The sequence below is a fragment of the Apus apus genome, chromosome 14 (assembly GCF_020740795.1).
Source record: "Apus apus isolate bApuApu2 chromosome 14, bApuApu2.pri.cur, whole genome shotgun sequence".
In the NCBI taxonomy this organism is placed as follows: Eukaryota; Metazoa; Chordata; class Aves; order Apodiformes; family Apodidae; genus Apus; species Apus apus.
In genome coordinates this window covers 8,141,251-8,163,249 of record NC_067295.1, presented here as the reverse complement: position 1 = coordinate 8,163,249, position 21,999 = coordinate 8,141,251, and the positions used below count along the sequence as shown (strand labels likewise).

At 39.4% G+C, this 21,999-nt stretch overlaps 1 protein-coding gene across 6 annotated transcripts in view; it reads left to right on the top strand.

Moving 5' to 3' along the window:
• Nucleotides 1-100: 100 nt before the first annotated feature.
• The window catches only part of LOC127390745 (acyl-coenzyme A synthetase ACSM4, mitochondrial-like), a 25,926-nt gene continuing 4,027 nt past the window's right edge, over nt 101-21,999 (top strand). Inside the window, exons 1-18 of one of the 6 annotated variants that reach the window (XM_051632668.1) lie at nt 101-466; nt 1,205-1,233; nt 3,082-3,347; nt 4,203-4,413; nt 4,804-5,011; nt 5,388-5,531; nt 5,654-5,810; nt 6,381-6,460; nt 7,243-7,366; nt 7,855-7,935; nt 8,047-8,148; nt 8,513-8,640; nt 9,780-9,879; nt 10,603-10,722; nt 11,496-11,566; nt 19,830-19,973; nt 20,356-20,447; nt 21,777-21,878. In XM_051632668.1, coding sequence (XP_051488628.1) covers nt 3,150-3,347; nt 4,203-4,413; nt 4,804-5,011; nt 5,388-5,531; nt 5,654-5,810; nt 6,381-6,460; nt 7,243-7,366; nt 7,855-7,935; nt 8,047-8,148; nt 8,513-8,640; nt 9,780-9,879; nt 10,603-10,722; nt 11,496-11,566; nt 19,830-19,973; nt 20,356-20,447; nt 21,777-21,835 — 2,019 coding nt within the window. In that variant the 5' untranslated portion in view covers nt 101-466; nt 1,205-1,233; nt 3,082-3,149 and the 3' untranslated portion in view covers nt 21,836-21,878. Of the gene's footprint in view, nt 3,348-4,202; nt 4,414-4,803; nt 5,012-5,387; nt 5,532-5,653; nt 5,811-6,380; nt 6,461-7,242; nt 7,367-7,854; nt 7,936-8,046; nt 8,149-8,512; nt 8,641-9,779; nt 9,880-10,602; nt 10,820-11,495; nt 11,654-19,829; nt 19,974-20,355; nt 20,448-21,776; nt 21,879-21,999 lie in introns of those variants that run through there. The other 5 variants (XM_051632667.1, XM_051632669.1, XM_051632665.1 and 2 more) reach the window with 5 other exon arrangements.

Sequence of the window (21,999 nt, the reverse complement as noted above, 5' to 3'; positions counted from 1 at the left end):
GTGAAGTGATATTCTCTCTTAAAAAACTAGCACTATAACATTTCCAAATTCTGCATAGGAGGATAAAGGCATATTCTTTAACTATTTATCATCATCTTGATGAATCTGTGATCTACTTAGATGGTTAAAGTGCGAGAAAAGAGAAGATACAAAGTGCTTTAGGTTAAGGTGCAAATAAATTATGCATAATTAATGGCATAAATGATTACAAAGAAAAGGTTACTCCAGAGAAAGAATTGGGCTGCTTGGTCTGTTTTGTGCTATGTTCTGTTCTCATTACTTCAAAAGAAGCAAATGATAAAGTAGAAGGGGTTTCACTCCAAATCCTTTTTGACAGAGCATCCAGGTTTCACATCTCCAGCTAAAAGCTAATGTTTACAGTGCTTCATTTGGGAAACGTCCTGAAAGCTGAAGGAAGAGGATCTACCCCAGCCAGCTCTCAATCCACACTGTCCACAGCAAGCAGGTCAGAAAAATGTTGTTTGTCTGAATTCCTGGTGTTGCTGATCATTGAGAAGAAGCAGATGGTACTAAATCAGGGAAATAATTTCTGTTTTTTGCAGCAGTTCAGAGGACTTTGCCGTTACTGGGTCTTTTTCTCAATTGTCTTTGTTTTCATTTCTGAGTTTGCAGGTGAAAAGTGCTAAAAACTCTTGAAGACTCTTACAGCAAAACTTTGCAGACATTTTTGTAGACCACTAGGTAACCCTGGATTTAAAATGTTTTTCATCTTGTCAGTTTTGAGTACCATTTGCAGTCTTGAATGCTAATCCCAAATATGCTTTCTCCTCTTTTCTTTACAGGCTATTGAGTAGATGTTGTCACTGCAATGCTTTGAAATCTGTAGATTATAACTAAAACACAGGATTAGAGCACACTAAAAAATGAGAAATATCTTTGTTATTTAAAAAAATAATCAAAATTATTAGGCTTTCCTGTTACAGGAATGAAAGTGAATTGATTGGTTTTTAGCATTAACTGATGGTCACAACCTCAAGGAGAGGTTAGATTTAACAAAAATCTTTATTTGTACTAACAGTTGTTTCCTTAAGTAGGAAAATACAATAAGAGTGAACGTGTATCCCAGAATATGACATAAAAACTCTTTATTAACATCTATTTTCTATGGACATATTTAGGAAATATTTACAAGATCATTTTTCACCCATAAAACCATTTTAGATTTATTTTTTTTTTCCACCAGGTCATGTTAATAGAGTTTTGATATAAAATGTAAGTACCATCTAACTTTCTGCTCTATAATCCTGATTCTGAAGTGGGTGGCACTTAGAGACATAGTAACACTTAATTTTACATCCATGTCCTATGATACTTTCTCAGGAGCAGATGTTATCCTCTAGGATTATTTACAGCTGCTCAGTATTTCTCTACCACAATCTCCATGTAGCATGGAGAACACAGTGAATTACTGCTGGTCTTCACAAAGTGTTCTGGGGAGAAAATCTGCATCCAGATTTTTTATGTTGTCAGATACCACAGAAAAGATTAAGTTGTGCAGTTTCAAAGTATTTGAGTTTATTCGCCTGATAGGCAGGTTAAATATTACTATAAAAGCTCCTGCTAAGGAAAAAGGAAATAATTCCACTGTTAAATAAGTTACTTTTCATGGAGGATTTAATTTCACCTAAACTGAGATCCATGCATCAGAGATGTAGGGATCATAGAATCATAGAATCCTAGAATCCTAGGGGTTGGAAGGGACCTCGAAAGATCATCTAGTCCAACCCCCCTGCCAGAGCAGGGTCACCTAGAGTACATCACACAGGAAGGCGTCCAGGCGGGTTTTGAATGTCTCCAGTGAAGAAGACTCCACAACCTCTCTGGGCAGCCTGTTCCAGTGCTCTGTCCCTCTCACAGTAAAAAAAAATTTTCTGATATTCATCTTAAACCTCCTATGCTCCAATTTGTATCCATTACTCCTTGTCGTATCACTGGTCATCACTGAAAAAATGATGCGTGGTTATGGTTGAAGACATGGGACAAGAGGTAAATGAACAGAAAAGGAACTTTAAAACCTGGGACAAAGGGCAAAATTTTGCAACTTCATTCTGGCCACGGCAATTCCACATGGAAAATAATTTAATCAACAGTTTGCCTCTAGTTTTTTTCTGGTTTATGGATAGCTTCGTTATTTGTAAGAACAGAAAATTAACCTGTATTTCAACACTCACCTAACCTTGTATTGAGTTTAGTAACTTGTGTTTAATGGTTGAAAAAGGAAAATCAATAGATGGACCCAGGTTTTGGAAACATCATAGGCCTCCAGGTCTTCACTGGCTTCTGCTCTTATTGTGGGCCAATTTCTTTTTCCCATGTTAGTCCTCATGTGCACTTACAAGAAGCCTCTAAATAGCAGTAAAATTTGACAGTTGAGCCCAGTTCTGAAGAAACCTTCTGAACTACTTAATAATTATTGTAATATTAAAAGAGAGAAAGAAAAAGAAGAAGAGTGCCAATGGAAAGGAAGAAAATAATTTGACTGAAGAGCTTTTAGGATCATTATGGTGATTACAGATGGAAGAGAGCATTTACAAAGAGCAAATGTAGAAGCGTCTAAGTCAAATTTGAGGACACACTTAAGGGATTACTGAAGTAAAGGTTCTTGGGATATGTGTGGTGAATGGATATGTCAGTAACTGTTCAAGCTAAAGCAGTGAGAATCATGATGGAAACAGTCTGGAAACATCCTTCAGCTCCATGTGAAGGAAAAGGAATAGAGAATCAGCTACTGAATGCTTTGGTGTAAGAACCAGTAACCTTCTTATAATGCACACAGTAACATCTGATGTTGTGTTTGCCAAAGGAGAATTGTGGGCAATTAGCAGCCCCAAGGAATACATCAAGGATCTGTAAGGATCAGCTGAGCTACAGACAAGATGCCAGATCAGTACAGTACATTAACTCCTTAAAAAGCTGGTGATAAAAAATATAAGAAACAGAAACTGTTAAAAACATCAGTTTGGTTGTGACTACCATAAGTGACTTGAATTCATAACTGAATTGTCTTTGGATAATCTCAAGATACTTTTTTTACTTTTTTTTTTTTCCTTTTTGTTTCAGAATTCATAGCAACAGTTCTGCTAGTTTTCTTGGGTAGTCTACAGCATCTACATACATCATCTTTTGCCATGAAATTGTTTAAATTACAGACTCTAAAATCCTTGTGGACTCTGAAGCCTCCTAGTAGGACTTTCCATGGACACCCCAGGCTGCTTGCCTCTGATGTATACTCACAGTACCAGGCTGTCAGGCAGGGTGAACAGGAAATACCAAAGTACTTCAACTTTGCAAGGGATGTTCTGGACAAATGGTCTGAGATTGAAAAGGTAGATGATCTTTTGTTGTGCAAATGAGATATTTTAATTTGAAATTTAATTTGAAAGAAGTTGGGGGGTTTTGTCACAAAAATCAGTTGCCAAAACCAATTTGCAGTATGACATTATACAAAATCTCATTGTTTCTTTCTTCATTTTTAAAGTGTCTTTGACCCTTTGTACTCCCTATGTAGGTAGAACGAGCAATGTTAAGGCCCTTTTGACTTTAATCTCAGAATGGCTGTGCTAATTCCTTCGGCATACTATAATATTAGATATTGATATCATAAAAATATGGGTAAAATAACAAGATTGCATGCCTGGGAAAATTTTCCCACAGATGTTTAATTGCCCTGCTCCAAAGTGGAGTCTGCATTTGCTCAGATGATCCATAGTTAGATACAGCTGAACTCCCCTCTTCCTGAGCAATCAGACAAGAAAGAATCCTGGGATACTGTTTTCTCCTATCGTTTTATTTTGTCCTCTGCATGTGCTTCTTCTTTGTAATAGTATTCCACAACTCCATCCAGAATATCAGGAGTATTATGTGAAGTATTTCACGTTATCTGTTATTTTGTAGGAGCATTAATGCTGAGCACTCCTAACAGAAGTAGGATCCAGACTAGGACTTGAGTCTGAAGACAATTGGGCTGGTAAACATTTCAGGTTCACAAAATGAGAATTTATTTGGAATAGCTGAGCTTGATCCATAGCAAATCTCAACCCATTAGGGACAAGGGAAAAATACTGGTTTATATGCCGGTTGTGAAGTACTCAGATCTTTCATAATTTGCAGGTATTTGTGTATTATAATTTCACGGTCTTTCAGAAGAAAATGTTTTTGTTTTGAATTCCTGTGTTTTGTAGGCTGGAAAGAGACCACCAAACCCTGCCTTTTGGTGGATAAATGGAAAAGGAGAAGAACTGAAGTGGAGCTTTGAGGAGCTGGGGTTCCTGTCTCGGAAAGTGGCCAATGTGCTGACTAAAGTATGTGGATTGCAGAAGGGTGAAAGAGTTGTTGTGGTCCTGCCACGAGTCCCAGAGTGGTGGCTGGTGAATGTGGCTTGCATGAGAACAGGTCAGTGAGCATATGAGACTGGGAAAACTGGTTAATGCAAATTGGCTGAAAGGGTCAAGAGTTTATAAAGAAATGTAATAATCTAGTGAATGGTCTAGCTACCAATTATGCAGGCAGTCCTAAAGGATTTGTACTAGGTGGCCTATGGAGCAGGTGTGGAGATGACAGAAGGCAGGAAAGAGCCATGGAAGTCACCTGACAGGTCCACATTTCATTCCTTACAGAAGAGCAGCACAGGCAGCTGCATTACTCCCCTATAACGATTCAGCTTGAGAATGCCAGGGCAAATTGATCTCAGAGGTCAGTTTGGGAATAGTTAATAGTTTAGATTCTTAGAAAAGAATCAGATGTAAAAAATGCCATTCCAAACTAACTTTATTGCTCTTCCAGGAATTGTCTTAATTCCAGGAGTATCCCAGTTATCAGCCAAAGACATCTTGTATCGACTCCAGGCATCAAAGGCCACGTGCATCGTTACCGATGACACGCTGGCTCCTGCCGTGGACTCCGTGGCATCTGAGTGTCCAATTCTGAAAAACAAGCTAATCGTGTCCAAAGGCAGTAGGGAGGGATGGCTGAACTTCACTGACCTGTACAAGTGAGTATGAGTTAGTGACACTACTAGTCATGATGCAGAAAGCAGACTTGTTCTCCACAGGAGCTCATTTAGAAGTGTTCGTTGACTACAAATACTCATCAAACGCCAACATTAAGGTGGTCCTCATGCCTGCTTGATTGCTGATCCACACCTGAGTTCTTAATAACAGTGGTCTTGTTCTGGGAAGTTTCTGTTCTGTTCTTAAGGGGAAGTCTGTCTTTGGAGGAACATAAATCCACACTATTTTAGTCTAATTGCTGAAAAGCTTCTGTGAAGCTTATTTAGGGTAGGAGTTCTGCAATATAGGATACTTCATTGCATTCTGAAGCCTGTGTAAGTAACCATCGAAGTCACTATTGTATTCTCTATTTTGAAGAAACCAATCTGCTGACCATTCCTGTGTCAAAACAAGGATTCAAGACCCAATGTGTATCTTCTTTACCAGTGGAACCACAGGTTCTCCAAAGATGACTGAACATTCCCAGGGTAGTCTTGGTTTCAGACCACTTTTAAGCGAAAGGTATGAAAGGTTCGAGGCTGGTTGAATGTGGGATAATGAAGCCACATCATCTGGGGGAGTGGTTTACACAAAAATATTTGTCATGTGTTACCTTCTTGTTCACATTTTTTCTTCTCTATCAGATACTGGTTGGATTTGACTCCAGCAGACATGATATGGAGCACAGCAGACACAGGATGGATATTAGCTTCACTGGCATCTGTTTTTGATCCCTGGGTTTTTGGATCATGCATCTTTATACATAGGCTACCACAAATTGATTCAACAACCATCCTAAATGTAAGGAAAAACTCATGGAGATGTGTTAATCTGCAGAAAGGGTGCAAAAAAATAACAGCATCCACAGATTTAGAGGGTTGTATCTGTAGTTGTGTTTGAGATGCTGGATCCATTGTGTAAAGTCCCCATTTGCATTTTTAATATACACAGAGGGAGCCAAAACTGAGTTTATTAATATAGTTTGCTTATAGCAGAGGCTATGTGAATGAAAGTCATCCAACACAGCACTAATTGCTTGCCTTTTGTTTAGTGACTGTGGAAGTAATAACAGCTGATTTTAATGCAGACTGGAATGGAAGTGTTTCTGTGTCCACTCTGGCCAAGATGAAAGTGAAAACCTCCCTATAAGGCAGGCAGAGATAGACTTATTCTGGCCATGCTTCAAGCTGGTCTGGGTGTCATGGAGGCATGTTAGGATGAGATTTTGTCTAATCAAATATACTCTGCGTATTACACCAACTGTAGAAGGTTTCTTACCCACCAGAGAGCCTATGGTGCCTTTACTTTACTGTACATCCCCAGGCAGTTTTTTGTCTGAGCTACACATGTCCATCTTGTTTAACTCACTAGACTCTCTGCAGATTCCCCGTTGATGCCCTGGTTGGTGCTCCAACATTGTTCCGCATGCTGGTGCAAAACGATCTCTCCAAGTACGTCAAGAAGTAATTTACTAATGTTTAATTTACCCTAACTAGAATTTGGTGATTTCCCAGACCTAGTTGCTTGACCCAAAATAGGGTAGTGATTTAGTTTAAAACATACTTTGTGTAAAGGGTGTCATTCAAAATTTGTGAGTTTTGCTGACTTTCATGATCAAATGTGAACTTGATTGTTTTCCTTCAGAAATTTCAGGCTTTTGCTACTGAACTTGAGAGCAAATCCCTGAGGGTATGAAACTGAGTGCCTGTGAAATTCTTTATCATAATATTCAATTACCACTGATCTGTGCCTTGGGTGGGACTGTCATCCTGGAAAGTCAGTGTCAACATAACTATGAGGGAGTGACTTGTGACAGTTGTTCATCATCCCCTGCTCCAGTTCTCACTGCCTGCCACCATTCCTTCCTCCACTCTTGCACTTCCTCACTTGGGCTGTTGCAGAGAGTCAGCAATCAAGGCCCTGGCTCAGCAAGTTGCTCTGGTTAGTTAAAGGCATGGCTTTAAATCCCAGGTGACTTCAGCAAAAATTTTACTTTATTTTTCATGCATGTTTCGCTCTCACTACTGCTACTCATATGTACAGTATGGAGCACAGGCTGATATCCTTGCTGTATCAGGAGCCAAAGGATCAGGAATCTTCTGATTTCCCCACTTCATGGGACTAGCTCTCCCAGTAAACAGCTCTCCAGTATTATTTGGTTATAGTTGCACACTCTTTGTCTTGCCCAATAGTTTGAAGTATTGCCTCTCTTGTTTTTTAACACCCTGTGAAGCTACAAATTCATGAACCTGAAGCACTGCATGAGTGGAGGGGAGCCACTCAACCCAGAAGTCATGGAGCACTGGAAAAGCAAGACTGGACTGGACATCCATGAAGTGTATGGCCAGACTGAAACGGTACATCTGTAGGGTCAATATTCCATGAAATCTTAGTAATTCCTTTTTGCTTTATGGTGTTTTAACATTTGTTTCAAAGAACTCAGCCTGTTTTTTCCTCCACATTTCTGTGAATATTACAGTAATGTCCTCCCCTGATAATCTCTGCAAGAACACCCTTTCTTGGCTCTCCTCACAAAACCTGCCAGAAGCATGATTGTTGGGAGGAGATGTGCTCTGTTATTTCCATAAATGTCCTAAGCAAATTTCAAATGACAGTGACAGGCAAGAGTGCAGTTTGAATCTAGGGAAGAAGGCTGGTTAGCAGAGGATACGAATTCTTCACAGATAATGGAACAGGATTCTTTCAAGGAATTTCTTGATTTTGCACTGACATACAGAATCCTATGAATCTTAAATTCCTTTTAGTTATTCTAGAAAATACATTTAATTAATTGAATGTGAATGTAGCTGTTTTCTATTGCAAAACTTTGTTTTTATTTTTACAGGGAATAATCTGCTCTGTTTTTAAAGGAATGAAGGTTAAACCTGGATCAATGGGGAAGGCAGCTCCCCTTTATGATGTTCAGGTTTGTTGGCTGTTCCTTAGGTTCCTTCATAGGGGTTTTTTATTTGGTTGGTTTGAGATCTGGATTTTTTCTTTCCCATTCATCTAAAACATATGTTGGTTTTCATTCTAGATCATAGACAAAAATGCTAATATTCTGCCTCCCGGACAACAGGGGGAAATTGCTGTCAGAACCAAACCTATAAGACCACTTGGTTTCTTCTCTGAATATGTAGTAAGGACTTTCTTTTATTCCTCATCACCAGCCTCCGCAGAATCTCTCCAGAAGGCTGAATGTTTTTCACCTGTTTATTATTTATTACCAGAATAATTTGTTTGGATTGGTGGATGTTAGAAAAGGGAAGGAAGTAATTTGCTCAAAAATTGAGTTGTTTATTTCCTAAAGCAGCAAATTTTTTTTTGTTTTTTTTTTTTTTTTAAACCAGTTTTATTGTATTTTATAGCAATGTTGGTACCGTTTTTTAACATCCTTGCCTGAAAAATTAGTTTCAAGTGCATTTAACATTATATGTGTTATAGCATAGTGTCTAGCTAATGAGTGCTCAAAATCTAAACTGCTGTTTGTAACCCCCTTTGAGGATAACCCGAAGAAAACTGCAGAAAGCGAACGTGGGGATTTTTATGTCACTGGAGACAGAGGGACTGTGGATGAAGATGGATACTTTCAGTTTATTGGCAGAGATGATGACATAATTATTTCTTCAGGGTCAGTTTGCATGCTTCTTTCCTGCCATTGTGTAATCTTGCATGTGAGCTTCTGACATGATAGTCTTGTGATGAATGTATTGGCCTCTTGACTTAGGAACAGTTGCTTTTATTATTAACTTCTCATAGACCTGCAATATCATCTTGGTGATGTCAGTGGCATGTCTGTATCCATTTCCCCTGCAACATCTCATCTGTTTCAACAAAGGATGAAGACTTCCATTGGCAGAGGAGGGATTTTTATCTAGTTTGTTGTTTGACTAAAGTTGAATGACATGTCCTGGACTGCATCAAAAGAAGCAGTGCCAGTAGGTCAAGGGAGGTGATTTTCCCCCTTTACTCGGCTCTTGTGAGACCCCACCTGAAGTATTGTGTCCAATTCTGTAGTCCCCAGCATAAGAAGGACATGGAGCTGCTTGGGAAAGTCCAGAAGAGGGACCACAAGGATGATCTGAGGGCTGGAGCACCTCTTCTATGAAGACAGGCTGAGAGAAATGGGGTTGTTCAGACTGGAGAAGAGAAGGCTCTGGGGAGACCTCATAGCTGTCTTCCAGTACCACCTGAGGGTGGTGGAACAGTTTGCCCAGGGAAGTTGTGGATGTCCAATCCCTAAAAGTGTTCAGGGGCACACTGGATGGTGCTCTGAGCAACCTGATCTAGTGGGAGGTGTACCTGCAGGGAAGGTGGAACTAGATGATCTTTAAGGTCCTTTCGAACTCAAGCCATTCTATGATTCTGTGATTCTATGAAACTCTAATAGCATTGAAACATTTTATTTTTAACATGTTGAAATGAATCAATTTAATGTTGGATGATGTGATACCATAACATGGCATCAGCTGATACTGCGGACCCCAGCTATCAGGGTGGGATGGAGCTCCAGCTTGGGAGCCACATGGAAGAGGGAGAGATGAAGAGATATCCATAGTCCCAGCAGTCCTCTAGCACATGACCACAAAGAAACGCTCCTACCTTCAGCCAACTTGACCATTCTGCTTAAAGTTTCTGTAGTTGATTGTTGGCTTGTTTCATGGTTCGTGGGTTGTTTATTTTCTTCTTCTGTATAAAAATTAAAAAAGCATTCAGTACTGGTTTTCCAGCTCATAAAACCAAATCCTGGATTTTTCTTTCCTCACCTAGATATCGCATTGGACCTTTTGAAGTAGAGAGTGCCCTGATAGAGCACCCAGCAGTAGCAGAAACAGCTGTTGTCAGCAGCCCGGATCCCCTCAGAGGAGAGGTAATGATGTGAAACTGCCATGGGGGAAGCAACATATTTGTTTAAATATATAACTATATAAAGCATTTCCTACTTTACTGAGTAATGTGCAGCTCTAAGGCAGTCATGTCATCGTGGATAATCCTACTTGGGGTGACAGGTGAAATCCCTTCCTATTTACGTGCCTTTGCTCTTCTTACTTTCTTTTCATCCCAGTAAGATCTTCTCTGTGGAGAGCCTTACAGGGATGTTACATTCCCCTTGTTATTAAGCACTTGTCTATACACTGAAACTGACTTTTCTGGCTCTTTTGGGGTAGCCAAAATTACACTACAACTCCTTCAGCATTAGATTTGGGCTACATGTATGGAGAAAGCAGTCCTGTGGTGGGATGATACAGGCCTACTGTCCTCAGTGTGAACTTCAGAGAGAAACAAAATGTACCTCAGCTTGAGGGAGAGCTCTGCAGGAGCACCTCTTATTACTCCTCCTTCTTGACCCCTGATGAGAGCGTAGAGCAAATGCTTTTGCTTTGTAATGAAGGCAGGAAAACTGTTCTCTCAACTTTTCCTTCTGCACATACCTGAGCAGAAGCTGGACATGGCCATCTCTTGCATTGTGCTGGTTTCTCTGTTCTTCCCTTTTGCAGGTCATGATTCACAGCACTACTGCTCTCTGGTAACCTGTATATCAGTCCTTAAAAATGGATGGTGTCAGATCACTTTTGTTGATCTTACCTTACAGGTTGTGAAAGCATTTGTGGTCCTGTCCCCAACCTTTTCTTCCAGTGACCTGGAGAGCTTAGCCTGTGACTTGCAGGAACATGTCAAGAAAACTACTGCTCCATATAAATACCCTAGAAAGGTAAATGCTTCTGAGAAGAAACTTTAAACCAGATCACCCTTCCATGAATCTCAGGAGAATTACTGTTTGGATTTTCATGATTCACCTGAAAGAGACAGTAAGTCAAGCTTCAGCTGGAGCACTGGCTCCAGAAAATCTTTCCTAAATAACAGCAGTTTACATTGTTTTTCATGCATTTGTTTAAAGGGTTTTTTTAAACCTCTCAAAAGTTTTCTAAGCAGCTTTGTATATATTCTGGTTAGATCTGCACATTCTGCACAGGCTCACAATCATAGTTCTCTGTTTTGTATTTAATCTTCAACCTAATGCTCTCTGGTGACTTTAGGGTAGTACCTGACTGAATCTGCTGAAGTTTTTATCTACTGCTCCTCACAGTTAATAAATAAGAGGAAAGCCCAGGAGGATACACCTCATGTTTCTCAGTCATTGCAGCACTACAGGAAGGGAGCTGACGGCAGTGCCCTCGGTCGTTTGTGCAGAACTCATAGAAGCTAAAGACCATTAAAGACTTTGTGCCAATAACATCTGTTTTTTCTTCTTTTTGCCATTCATCTCTGACCTCTGATAGCCTGTAGGTATTCATCCTTCTGTTACAGTACTCAGCTTGGTCAGCTGGCAGGCAACTACACAGGTGCTTGGCCATCTAGGCAGCCAAGGAAATAGCAGTTCTCACTTATGAGAGTCCTCTTAGTTTTCCACATATGCTGGGAGTCAGTCTTGGAAAATCAACTCTGTGGAACATGCTACATTGTTTTCTGTCTTTTTTTATGTAGGTGGAATTTGTCCAAGAGCTGCCAAAGACGGTCACTGGGAAGATCAAGAGGAATGAATTAAGAAACAAAGAGTGGGGACGCATGTAGCATTATCTGGAATTTAACAGAACTGCTTGCATTCCATTAACACTATATAAATTCCTCTGATGTAACTGCCATCCTTCTGATCTATTTTTGTTAAATGCCTGAGCATCAAAAATGATAGATAACACCAAGATCTGGTGTTTGCACCTGCTTGCAAAGCTTCTAATGTCAGTACCATGGTTTCAGTTCCTGAAGCACTGCTGAGAAAGGGAACAAGCCATACAACTTCATTCTAGTCCTGAATGTCTACAGGTGCACCAGAATTTGGCTGGTGACCCATCCCTTTTAGATAGCAGGTAGAGGTATTGCTGACACCCATTGTCTAGCTCCAAGCTGCAGAAAAGGCAGGCATAGATTTGATTGGTTTAAATGCAGTGTGCTTCAGCTGAATGCAGCCCTCCAGCCATTTACTGAAGATGGAAAGACTCCTTGATTGATACCACCGTATGACTTTTATAAGCTTTTCCAGCTTCATACAAGCAGTCCCAGTTTCTCCCATTCTCCCATGCTTTATTCACAAACAGTGTGTTATTCAGAAGTAGCTTTGTTGCTTGTCCTCTGTTCTGATCTTAATACAGAATAGACAAAACTCCTGTACCACTTCTGGTGATCTTTAAAATGAAATTTGCTGTTGGGCAGGTGACCCAATCTGTAGAACAGACCATGGCTCTTTGCCATAGTAGACACTTGCTACAGGGTCACTCTATTTCTGCAGCTGCTTAGAGGTGAAACCAGTGAAAAAACTTCCTTGATCTGATTTGGATGCTCACATCTCTTTAAAATTTATCTCTTAGCTTCCTGAAGAGCTGTGTACTGTAATGTACACTGTCTTACTTCTTACAGTTGCACATGCAATAGTGGGCCAGACTTTAAGCCTACATCAGGTCTTAGCTGTTCATCCTCTGTTGTTCTTTTTTTAATTTGCTGTGCTGAAGAAGATTTCATTTTCTTGCAGGAAATTTTATTACTTGACAAAAACGTCTCCAGCCTTGGATTCCTCTTCTGTTCATTAAGAAGGAAGAAATTGCTGGAGAACAATAGCATCTCTACACAGGAAATAATGTCTTTTACAGATGTGTTTCACTGCCTGGAGTTCTTTGTCTCTGCAGCTGTAAAGTGAGATTCAGAAAATTCTGATTTTGAGAAAGTAAAATATTTTCTTTCTTGAGAGTAAACACTTTCCTTATGTCAGTGAAACAATTTCTGTCCTAGCAACTGCTGAAATGAAAATAAGTGTCAATAAATACTAAGTTTATTTCCTTTTTATTTTGATGGGAGCTTATTTTTTCATAATGCTTCTTAGTATTTCAGAGATTTCAGAACACTTTTCACTGTTTCATTCCTAAGGATTCTCAGAGCATTAGATTACATTATTATAAAACTAATAGTTTCTTGAAAGCACTTGTTTGGGCATGTCACATGTCCCTGCCTCAAGCAGTTTTCTGAACCCAGTTCAGTTTCCTTTAAAAGCCATGTACTCCTGAACCTTCCAGGATCTCCACATCTTCTATGTCTTTCTCCTTGGTTTCAAATGAAGAAGTGTTCAAAAACAACAAAAAGCAGACAAAAGAACAAAAAATTAAAAAAAAAAAAGTGGAATTATGAACAAGTGAACAAAGAGGAATTCAGAGCCCCTGGAAATTAAATTTAAGGACCTAAAATCAAGCAACTGAAGACTGAACTGGGAAAGTTCAGAGCCTTAAAAAAAGAAAGGTTTGAATCTATCACTCTGAAGGCAAGAGTTTTACAACTTATTTCACTGGGGTAACGATTTCTGACTCTCTAAATTCTAGTGTGGCTCATTGGAATAATTTGCTCCAGGCTTCAATGCTAGAACTGTCACCTACCATGATCCCTTCCTTAGCTGACCTTAGAAATTGGGATTCTGTTGTGCTCTAATACCCAGTTTTTTGCTTGAACAGGCTGGGATCAAAGTCAAGCAGACTGTCAGTTATTCCTGCCACGTGCTCTTCTCCATGCTACAGCAACCCCTGATCCCTGATACTCTGTTCAAGGCAGATGGTTTGTTTAATTCTCCTCCTCTCCCTCGCATCAGGGAATTGCCAATACAATTCCTTTGATCCATGCAGAATGATTTCAGAGGGACAGGCTGGCCGCTACAACCTGTTGAAAGCAAAATGCAACTCTGTAGCACATGGTTTTCTTTTGGAGCCACAAAGTTTGAAATGCGACTGCATTGTATTATTCTGGCTGAAAAATACTATTTTCAGTAGACTAGCCTTTTGCTTTGAGACCTCCTCTCCAGCCCTTTTACAGCCCAGCTTCAATTTGTTATTCTCAGAGACACTAGAAAAGCAGGGAACATGTTTTCTCTTTGGTGTTTTCTCCTTAGGGGTCATACAGTTTTTTTCTGGTTTGGGACAGAGGCCGCACAAGTCCTGAAAATGCAGGTCAGGGACTAGCAGTTTTATTGCAGCAAGATTCAAAACCCACATTTTTAGTGGTAGGATGAGAACCACGTGTAGGTGTCCCATTCTTTTGAAGGCATGTCTCTTGACTTCCAGCCACTAGCCAAGAGTGGAATTCTTAATGCAAGGTTGGGAGTATTTAGCATGTTTTTAAGCTATGAGGCATGTTATTATGCATAGTATAAGACTATACAAACAACATGTATTTGTACTGAAGACTATTTGGAAATAGGCATGAAACATAAGACCCCATCTTTTGCTTTAAGAATCCCTCTGAGGTAAATGAAAGTAAAATTCCTAGTACATGCTTAATATTCCATATGTGTGCATGTATAGTGTGTATATGTATTTTGTGAGTATGTATTTTGGCACACAAAGTTGCTCTGCTTGCATTAGTAAGAAAGTTAATATTTAGTTTTATGTCTAGAAATCCTTGATGCATTTCCAGAGTGTATTTGGAACTCATCCTTGCAGATTTGCTGGATGGTGACTTTTGTGACTTTGCCTGTGCTATTTTAGCCAGTCCACTGAGCAGGAGCATTTTATAAGTGATCTGCAACTTCATCTCCTTTTCCACAATGCAAGAAATTGGAATAAAGCTGTAACAAAAAACAGAGCAGCCATTAGGTGAGTTTGGGTTTAGTTATTCATGAGATTTTTTCAGATTGTTGATGTAAACCCAATTATTGTGCTAATACTTGATCTCAGTCCTCTATAAGAACAAAAAGGAACACAATTTATAAATGAAATGGATGTAAGCATATCTGTGTGAGAAAGACTGACTATTGAAAAGACAGGTTAGACAAGGGTATTTTCCCAAGTTTGGCCATCACATTAAAGTGTTAAATTTAACATGCAGACCAGAACTTCCCATCAGTGTCTGAGCTTCCATCAGCTGTGGCAAAGCTAGAGATCAGAAGCTGCTTATTATTACAGCTTCTTGGTGTTTTTCCCTGACATATATGAAGTTACAAATTTGAGAGTCTGCAACACTGCACAAGTGTAGGGGAGTCAAACCAACCTGCCATGATGGCAGAGCAGAAAAATAAGACAGCTTTAGATATCTATGAATGTTATTGCCAGATTGAATCAGTATGTTTGCAGTCTCATGTGGAAGTATCAGAAATGTCTAGGGTGGAAGTTGCCTGGAGAAAATTTTTAACTCAGACCAGACTGTTTCATGGTGCCACTTCAGTGGTTCAGATAAGGAGAAACTCCCAAGTTCCGTAAATCCAACTTTGTGAACCTGCATGTCCCCATAGAAGAAAGATCAGTAGAATGCTGACACTAATGACAGGGCAGCGAAGAGCATCCTTTTGCTGCTTTGCTCACATAAACCAGAGCACATTTTGGAGGAGTAAATGGACACAAATTACTGTAAAGTGAATCTGGATCAGAAGCACTTCAAGACCAGTTGATTTAATCCAAAATACCACTTGAATGAAACAGAGGATTTTTCCCCTGAGTCGGACCTTCCAGTGATATAGGTCAGTGCTGTTGTATGGATTTCTCTCAGCTATGCTGATTTACACTACTAAATAAACAAGTTGTAGACTTTAAAATCACAATGAGAAAACAAGTTTTTGAACTTTTTTTATTTCTTCTTGTAGGTCAGTTAGTTAGCTGCAAAATTATCCGTTTGTATACAGTAGCAAACCCCACAAACTCAATTTTCTTTTACAGGGTGTTGTACTTGCAACTCAGGAGTTAAACCTGGAGCATTAGGAAAAGCAGTTCCACCTTACAATGTTCAGGTAGTTTGATGACAGTGTAGAGCATTCTGGTTATTTCAGTCTGAAATAAGATAAGGTCAGGGCAGGACTGTTCTCTGTTTAGCAGCAATATTGCCTAACTACTCATGAGTGAACTTTCTTTCATTTTAAGTGACAGGTGGTAACATTCTGCCTCCAGGAGAAAGCAACCATGCCACCCAGGTCAAACCAGTAAGGCCCTTGTTAATGCTAGATATGTGGTAAGGAATCAAACACATTTTGGGTGACTATTTTCAGTTCACTGGTGATGTCAGTAGCCCAGACCCCATCAGAGGAGAGGTAAGCACATTGATATTAGGAGCTAGCTAAAACATCTAATATATGTGTGTACTGAGAAATAGCTGTGTCTGTGGGGGAAATCTTGGCTTGTATTAACATTGTAAAGATGTAGACTGATGTTTTCAAACATATTTGAGGCAAAGAGGCATCTAAACTCCTTTAGATTTCAGAAAAGTTAGGGGCACTTAGGCCAGTTGGAAACTCTGGCAATGGCTTCTCTGAATCCCAATGACATCCTGTGCCTTGAAGCAATGCCCCCTACCTGTTCTTCTTAGTAAGGCCAGTAAGCAAATGTGGCCTGCCATATCCACCCCTCTTCTTGAAGGCTGTGAGGACATCACGTGGCTGCCCAGACACTGGTGAAGAATGCCTGTCTGCTGGGAAAGACCACTGTGCTCACTATGAGTAGTTTTAAGGCCCATTTGTGGAGCTCAACAAGCAATAAAAAACAGAAAGTTGTCCAGCATCTGGCTTGGAAACTTACATTTCCACTGGCTTGAAAGAAATCTGATTGTAGAAAATTGCATTGTCTTAATCTTTCTGTTGAACATTGTTTAAGTTAGTGATTGCAGAGTGTTGCCTTACTTTAGGTTTCTCCTTCAGGTGGCAAAAGCTTTTATTTTGCTGTCTTCTGAATTTACATCTCCTGATTCTGGAAAATTAATTCTCCAACATCTGAAAAATAGTTACTGCATCTTACAAATATCCAAGAAAGACAAGTATTACTGAGTTATGAATATACATGTAGTTTCTGGCAGTGCACCATAAAATTAAAACTCCTCTAATCAAACCTAATATTCAGATTAGAAATATAATCAGGTTATATTTTGGAATAGTAGAATTTTGTTTTTTCTCTCCTGGAACCTCTTTTAATCAGGTTCTGAAATGTAACATTGAAAATCTGACCCCCATCCTAACTACATGAGTAAACATTACTTAGCTGAACATCATAGGCCTATTCTGATAGGACCTGATGTTGTCTTCTTAGATTGAAAATACAGATGAACCTATATTAGATTTCACTGTGATTATGTATGGGGAAACAAAATATTCCTTCACCTAATCAAATTCTGTCTATGAGCATAAAGGTATCCTAATTATTTTTTAAAAAGAATCAGATTTTACAAATTAAATACAGTCATAAAATATTAAATGTATTTATAGACATTTTTAATGACTAATTGAACAGGGAAAGATAATGCTTGGATGTTACAGTAACAGGGAGTTGAATACTACAGCGTGAGCAAGTGCCTCAGCTGGCAACAATCAATAGCCCATCAGGTTCCTCTGTGGTAACAGAGTTACCACAGTTTGCACTGGTCACAGATTATGGGGCTCAAAGGGCAGGTTTGGGGGAATCTCAGTGTGATGTTCACATCTCACCAGCAGCAGGCTGTGCAGAGAAGAGTACCACTGTCTTTCCAGGAGAGGTAGGAATCAAACTCCACTAGCTGAGTATCTAGAATTGTTGAAAAGAATCCTAGGACATCCACATGCAGAGTTAAACACGAATAGTTCATCAGGAGCTGCAGGATAAGCCCCAGCTGGCTAAGCAATGATGTGCCAGCTCCCAGTAAAAGTCTTCACAAAAGACTTCACTGTCTGTCTTTGGCTTCCCTCAGTTTCTGCGCAGGGTTCCAACAACTGTGATGCAGGGTTTTAAATTTCCCTTCTCTGTTCCTGAGTGTCATTCTGGGAGACAGATTTTTCTCTCCTAGATTCAATCTGAACAGAGGGAAAGCATGTTGTATATTTTAATTGTAATCCCGTTTTTGGAGCAGAATAACTAGAAATAGGATTAGTTTTTAAGTGCAATCATAAAAACATTGAAAAATGTAATCTGGTCACAATTTCAGAATCTGATTCTTTTTAAGCACAGTCACATTTCAAATGTAAGTACTTCTTGGCAAAGTAATCCACTTTGTCTGCAGTGAGGTAATCAGATTGTTCTCATAATCCGTTTATTCTATGTAAGTAATAAGGTTTTTAACATAATCCAGTTACGACCTTGGGAAGTAATTGTTTTTAAAGGAATCTTAAATATATAATCCTGGAACAGGTTCTTGGGGTTTGGTACTGTTCTATGTTGGGCTTTAAAGAGATCTGGCTAGATTTTCCCCTGGGCCCTGAAAACTGAAATTGGAAAGTGGTGAAAATTGCTCATTACAGCAGGAAAGGTCTCACTCAGGAGGTTTCCTCTCTGCTGCAGTCACAGACTTCTTAGTCTACACATTGGGTCAGTCTGACTCACCAACATCTTAGTGCAGTTTTGTAATGATAGAAAACCTGAACCTGACCAGGAAAAAAATGAAGAAACAAACAGGTGAATCAAAACATTTGTGTTCAGTGTGTGGGCAGGAGACCTAGCTCTGCCTCACTGGCCAGTGTTTCAGGCCTTCAAATGAAGTCACTTAGTTGCTCCCTTTGAGGTCCAAGTTGTGCTTAAATTCAGTGGCATATGGTTGTCCCACATGACTGATTTAAGGAATTACTGAGTCATGCAGGTGACTTTTTTAGAGAAGCTCTGCTTCTCTAAAAGAGAAATTATTTTAGTTGGGCACTGGGACTGATGTTCCTGTAGCTTTTAAAATCACAGTTTTGCCACAGAAAGAACACAGTTTGGAAGAAGCTGTGTCCAGCTACTAAGTATTGTTATTTTTGTTTACTGTGTCATTGGGAGTTTGTTCAATAGCTACCAAAGATGATCTCTGGGAATATCCAAAGGAAGAAACTAAAGAGTAGGGAAAAGCTTAGCTTTGCTGCTGAGCTCCTGACCAGAAACGTGCTCGTTCTGGACTGTTTTTCTGCCCTCTGGCATCCTGTTCCCTGAGTTTTAAGCGGTGCTGGGCAGCCTTCTGAATGATAGTAGAAGACACCAATCTTTGTTCTGGTGCTTATATCCCCTGTAACTTTGAATGTATGTGGGAGAAAGTGTTTTGCAAATAACGATAAAAGAGGGAAAATCAGACTTGTGTTTGTTCTTGCGTGTGTATTGTTATCCCTGAAAGCCACAAAGTATGCAACTATGTGTCCAATATTGCTTTGTGAAAACGTTTTTTCATATTTGTTGATGCTCAGACTTCCAACCTTAGCCAGTGTTGTGTCCTATATAGTTTCAGGATTAAATATAATCAGTGATTTCCTGGACTGACAAGTGAGTTCAGACTGTGAGATATTTCCATAACAGTCAAGCACAGTTGCGTGGGTATGGGTGCAGCACAGGTTTAGATCATCCCTGCTAGGTCACATCTCACATTTCTTGTTACCCTTCTGTAGCACTTGCAGCTCACACGGTGATGCTACAGCACAGCCTGTGTACTCTTTATTCTTACTTTAGAAGATGTAAGTAGTTGAACTCTGTGACCAAGGCTATATATTATGGGAACAGAAAAACACCAGTGAACCAAAATAGCCTGTGATTATTTATCTCAAAATTTCCTGGTTCTGTTGTAAACCCACTATGCAGTACACATGAGCACGTCTGCTGTTGTACCAAGAGCTTGGGAAAATAGCAAACATGCTGTGTAGTAAAGCTGTTGATGACCTTTCAGAACAACTAATTGAGTTATTAACTGGCAAGCAAATACAAGTCCCAGGAGAGGCTGTGCCACGAGGTTTCTGCAGGTGCATCTCTCCTCTTTCATACCCTTAAGCTCTGAAATAGATGTTGCTTTGCTTTCCAGCTAGAAAGCATATAATTGCCTGAGGTCAAAAATAAAGAGAAAACAAATCTGTTTCACTGTTTCATATAACCTTTCATTTTTTTTAAGGTTTGTCCCTTCCAACCGTAACTACGTGAAGACAAAAAGCCAAGATCCAATGATAATCTATTTTACCAGTGGCACCACAGGCTCTCCCAGAATGGTTGAACATTCCTATGGAAGCTTTGGTCTGGGTTTTTCTATCTGTGGAAGGTAAAGTATTCAGCTACTTATGCCTTTACAGCTCTGACATGAGAAGCAAACAGAAGAGTTTTTGCATGTGATAAAATTGCGATGATGAGGTTCCCACAATACTGTACGTGTCCCTTCGTTTGGTCTCCTCAGCTGAATTGTACCCAGGAAGCAAGGATCTTGCTTGAGATGGTATATGTCTCCATTTTAGAAAGTACTCACCTGTTAATCCGGGCTAAAATAAGGAGTTAGGATACCGTCTGATCTTCCTTATCCTAGCCACCAGTGCAAAGGCAAGGCAAAAGGCATTTCTTTGAGTTCTTGAGTTTCAGCTCAAATTTACCAAGCAAAAAACCAAAAGCAACCCCCCTAACCCCCTCACGTTCTTAATTTCCACTTGCAGACTCCCTTATATTGGCCACCTTTGTCTTCAACAGATACTGGATGAACTTGACTCACTCAGACATCATGTGAAACATGTCAGATACTGCTTAGGTAAGGGCAGTGATTGTGGGCGTATGTGGTCTGTGGTTCCAGGGCACATGTGGGTTTGTACATGCCATGTCACAGTGTGATCCAAGAGCAACCTTACACGTAAGAACACCATGCTCACAAGAAACAGTTACTCATATTTTATGTTGTTTTCCAGGCAGGCCAAAAAACTAAACCTCTTAGGTTTATGGGATTAGCCGTTTTAAGATGGTATAACCACTAGGTGATTGTTCTTTGATCAGGAATAGAATACAGGAAGGATTTTACAGCATGACTCTTTTAGGCACAGGATGTTACTAGCTCCTTTCAATTGGTAGGAGTTGATGGTATTACTTAAACCTCCCCCCTACTGTATTTCACTATTGAAATTATAAAAGAGCTGAATTACATGTAAATTAATATTTTAATTACGTTGCTGTGACCCTTAAGAAAGGCACTTCAGTACTGGAAAACACTGAAGCTGTGAGATTGGCTTGTTCTTAAAAGAAATTATTTTCAAGCTTTTTAAGCCAATCTGAGTATTAATCTAACACAAAGGGCTAATCCCTTAATCTAATCCCAAATGGCTCGAAGCACATACATGGAAGAGTGTAGGTTTCTAACATGTAGAGGTTATTTGGGGATTTTAATCCCGTTTCCTTTCCTTTCTAAAATGGCAGTTGCTAGTTTCCTTTTATTTTTGTATAAATTTCATGGCCTTGCAAACATGGTCTGATATTAGAGGCTACTTTACACATGGTGTGGCTGCAGTGAAGGCTGCTGAATGAGAGGTCTTCCCCTTGCTTTTATTTATCACTACCTGTCCTATTCATAACACTCAACTTCCACTCAATTTATTAGACTTTTAATATAGCTACATAAACTTGTCCATCACTTTACCCAAAGCAAAGGGAGCAGTAGTTTGTGTATCCCATATTCCTTCCTTTTTTTTTTTTTTTTAATCAAAATATAAACCTTAGTTTCCTAAAAAACATGACCCCGAGTATAAATGTTGCTCTGGTAAGAAGTGATGTACACATTGGCCCACTGTCTGAAGAATTATATTAACAACATATATTTACAGAAAAGGCCCTAGCATCTAAGCACTTCAGTCCTTTACAGAACTCTTGTAAATTTGGAAGCAGCATATTAAACTTCTATCATGTGTTACTTAGAACCTTTACTAATGTAAGGTAGAAATGCTCTTTCATCCTAATTTTAAATTTGCTTACACAAAAGCAGATTTTGCTCTACTGTACAGGTGTGATACACTTACTCTCAATTAATTGCCGCATTTGTTAAGTTGCTCTAGTTTAATTAATGCTGAATTTTTTATTTACTTTCCCTCTGCAGGTGGTAAAAGCACTTGTCACCTTCCTTTCACAAGATCCAAAAAACTGGCCTGTGAATGATCATGTCAAGAAACTCACTGCACCACACAAATACCCTAGAAAGGCAAGTAAACATGAATGTATTAAAAAGAAAAATAAATCCCAGAAACCTTTTTTAATCCTGGGTAGGCTAGAAAAAAGGTTATGCTCAGTTGCAGAAAAAGCCCCAACACGGGTTTTGCAAT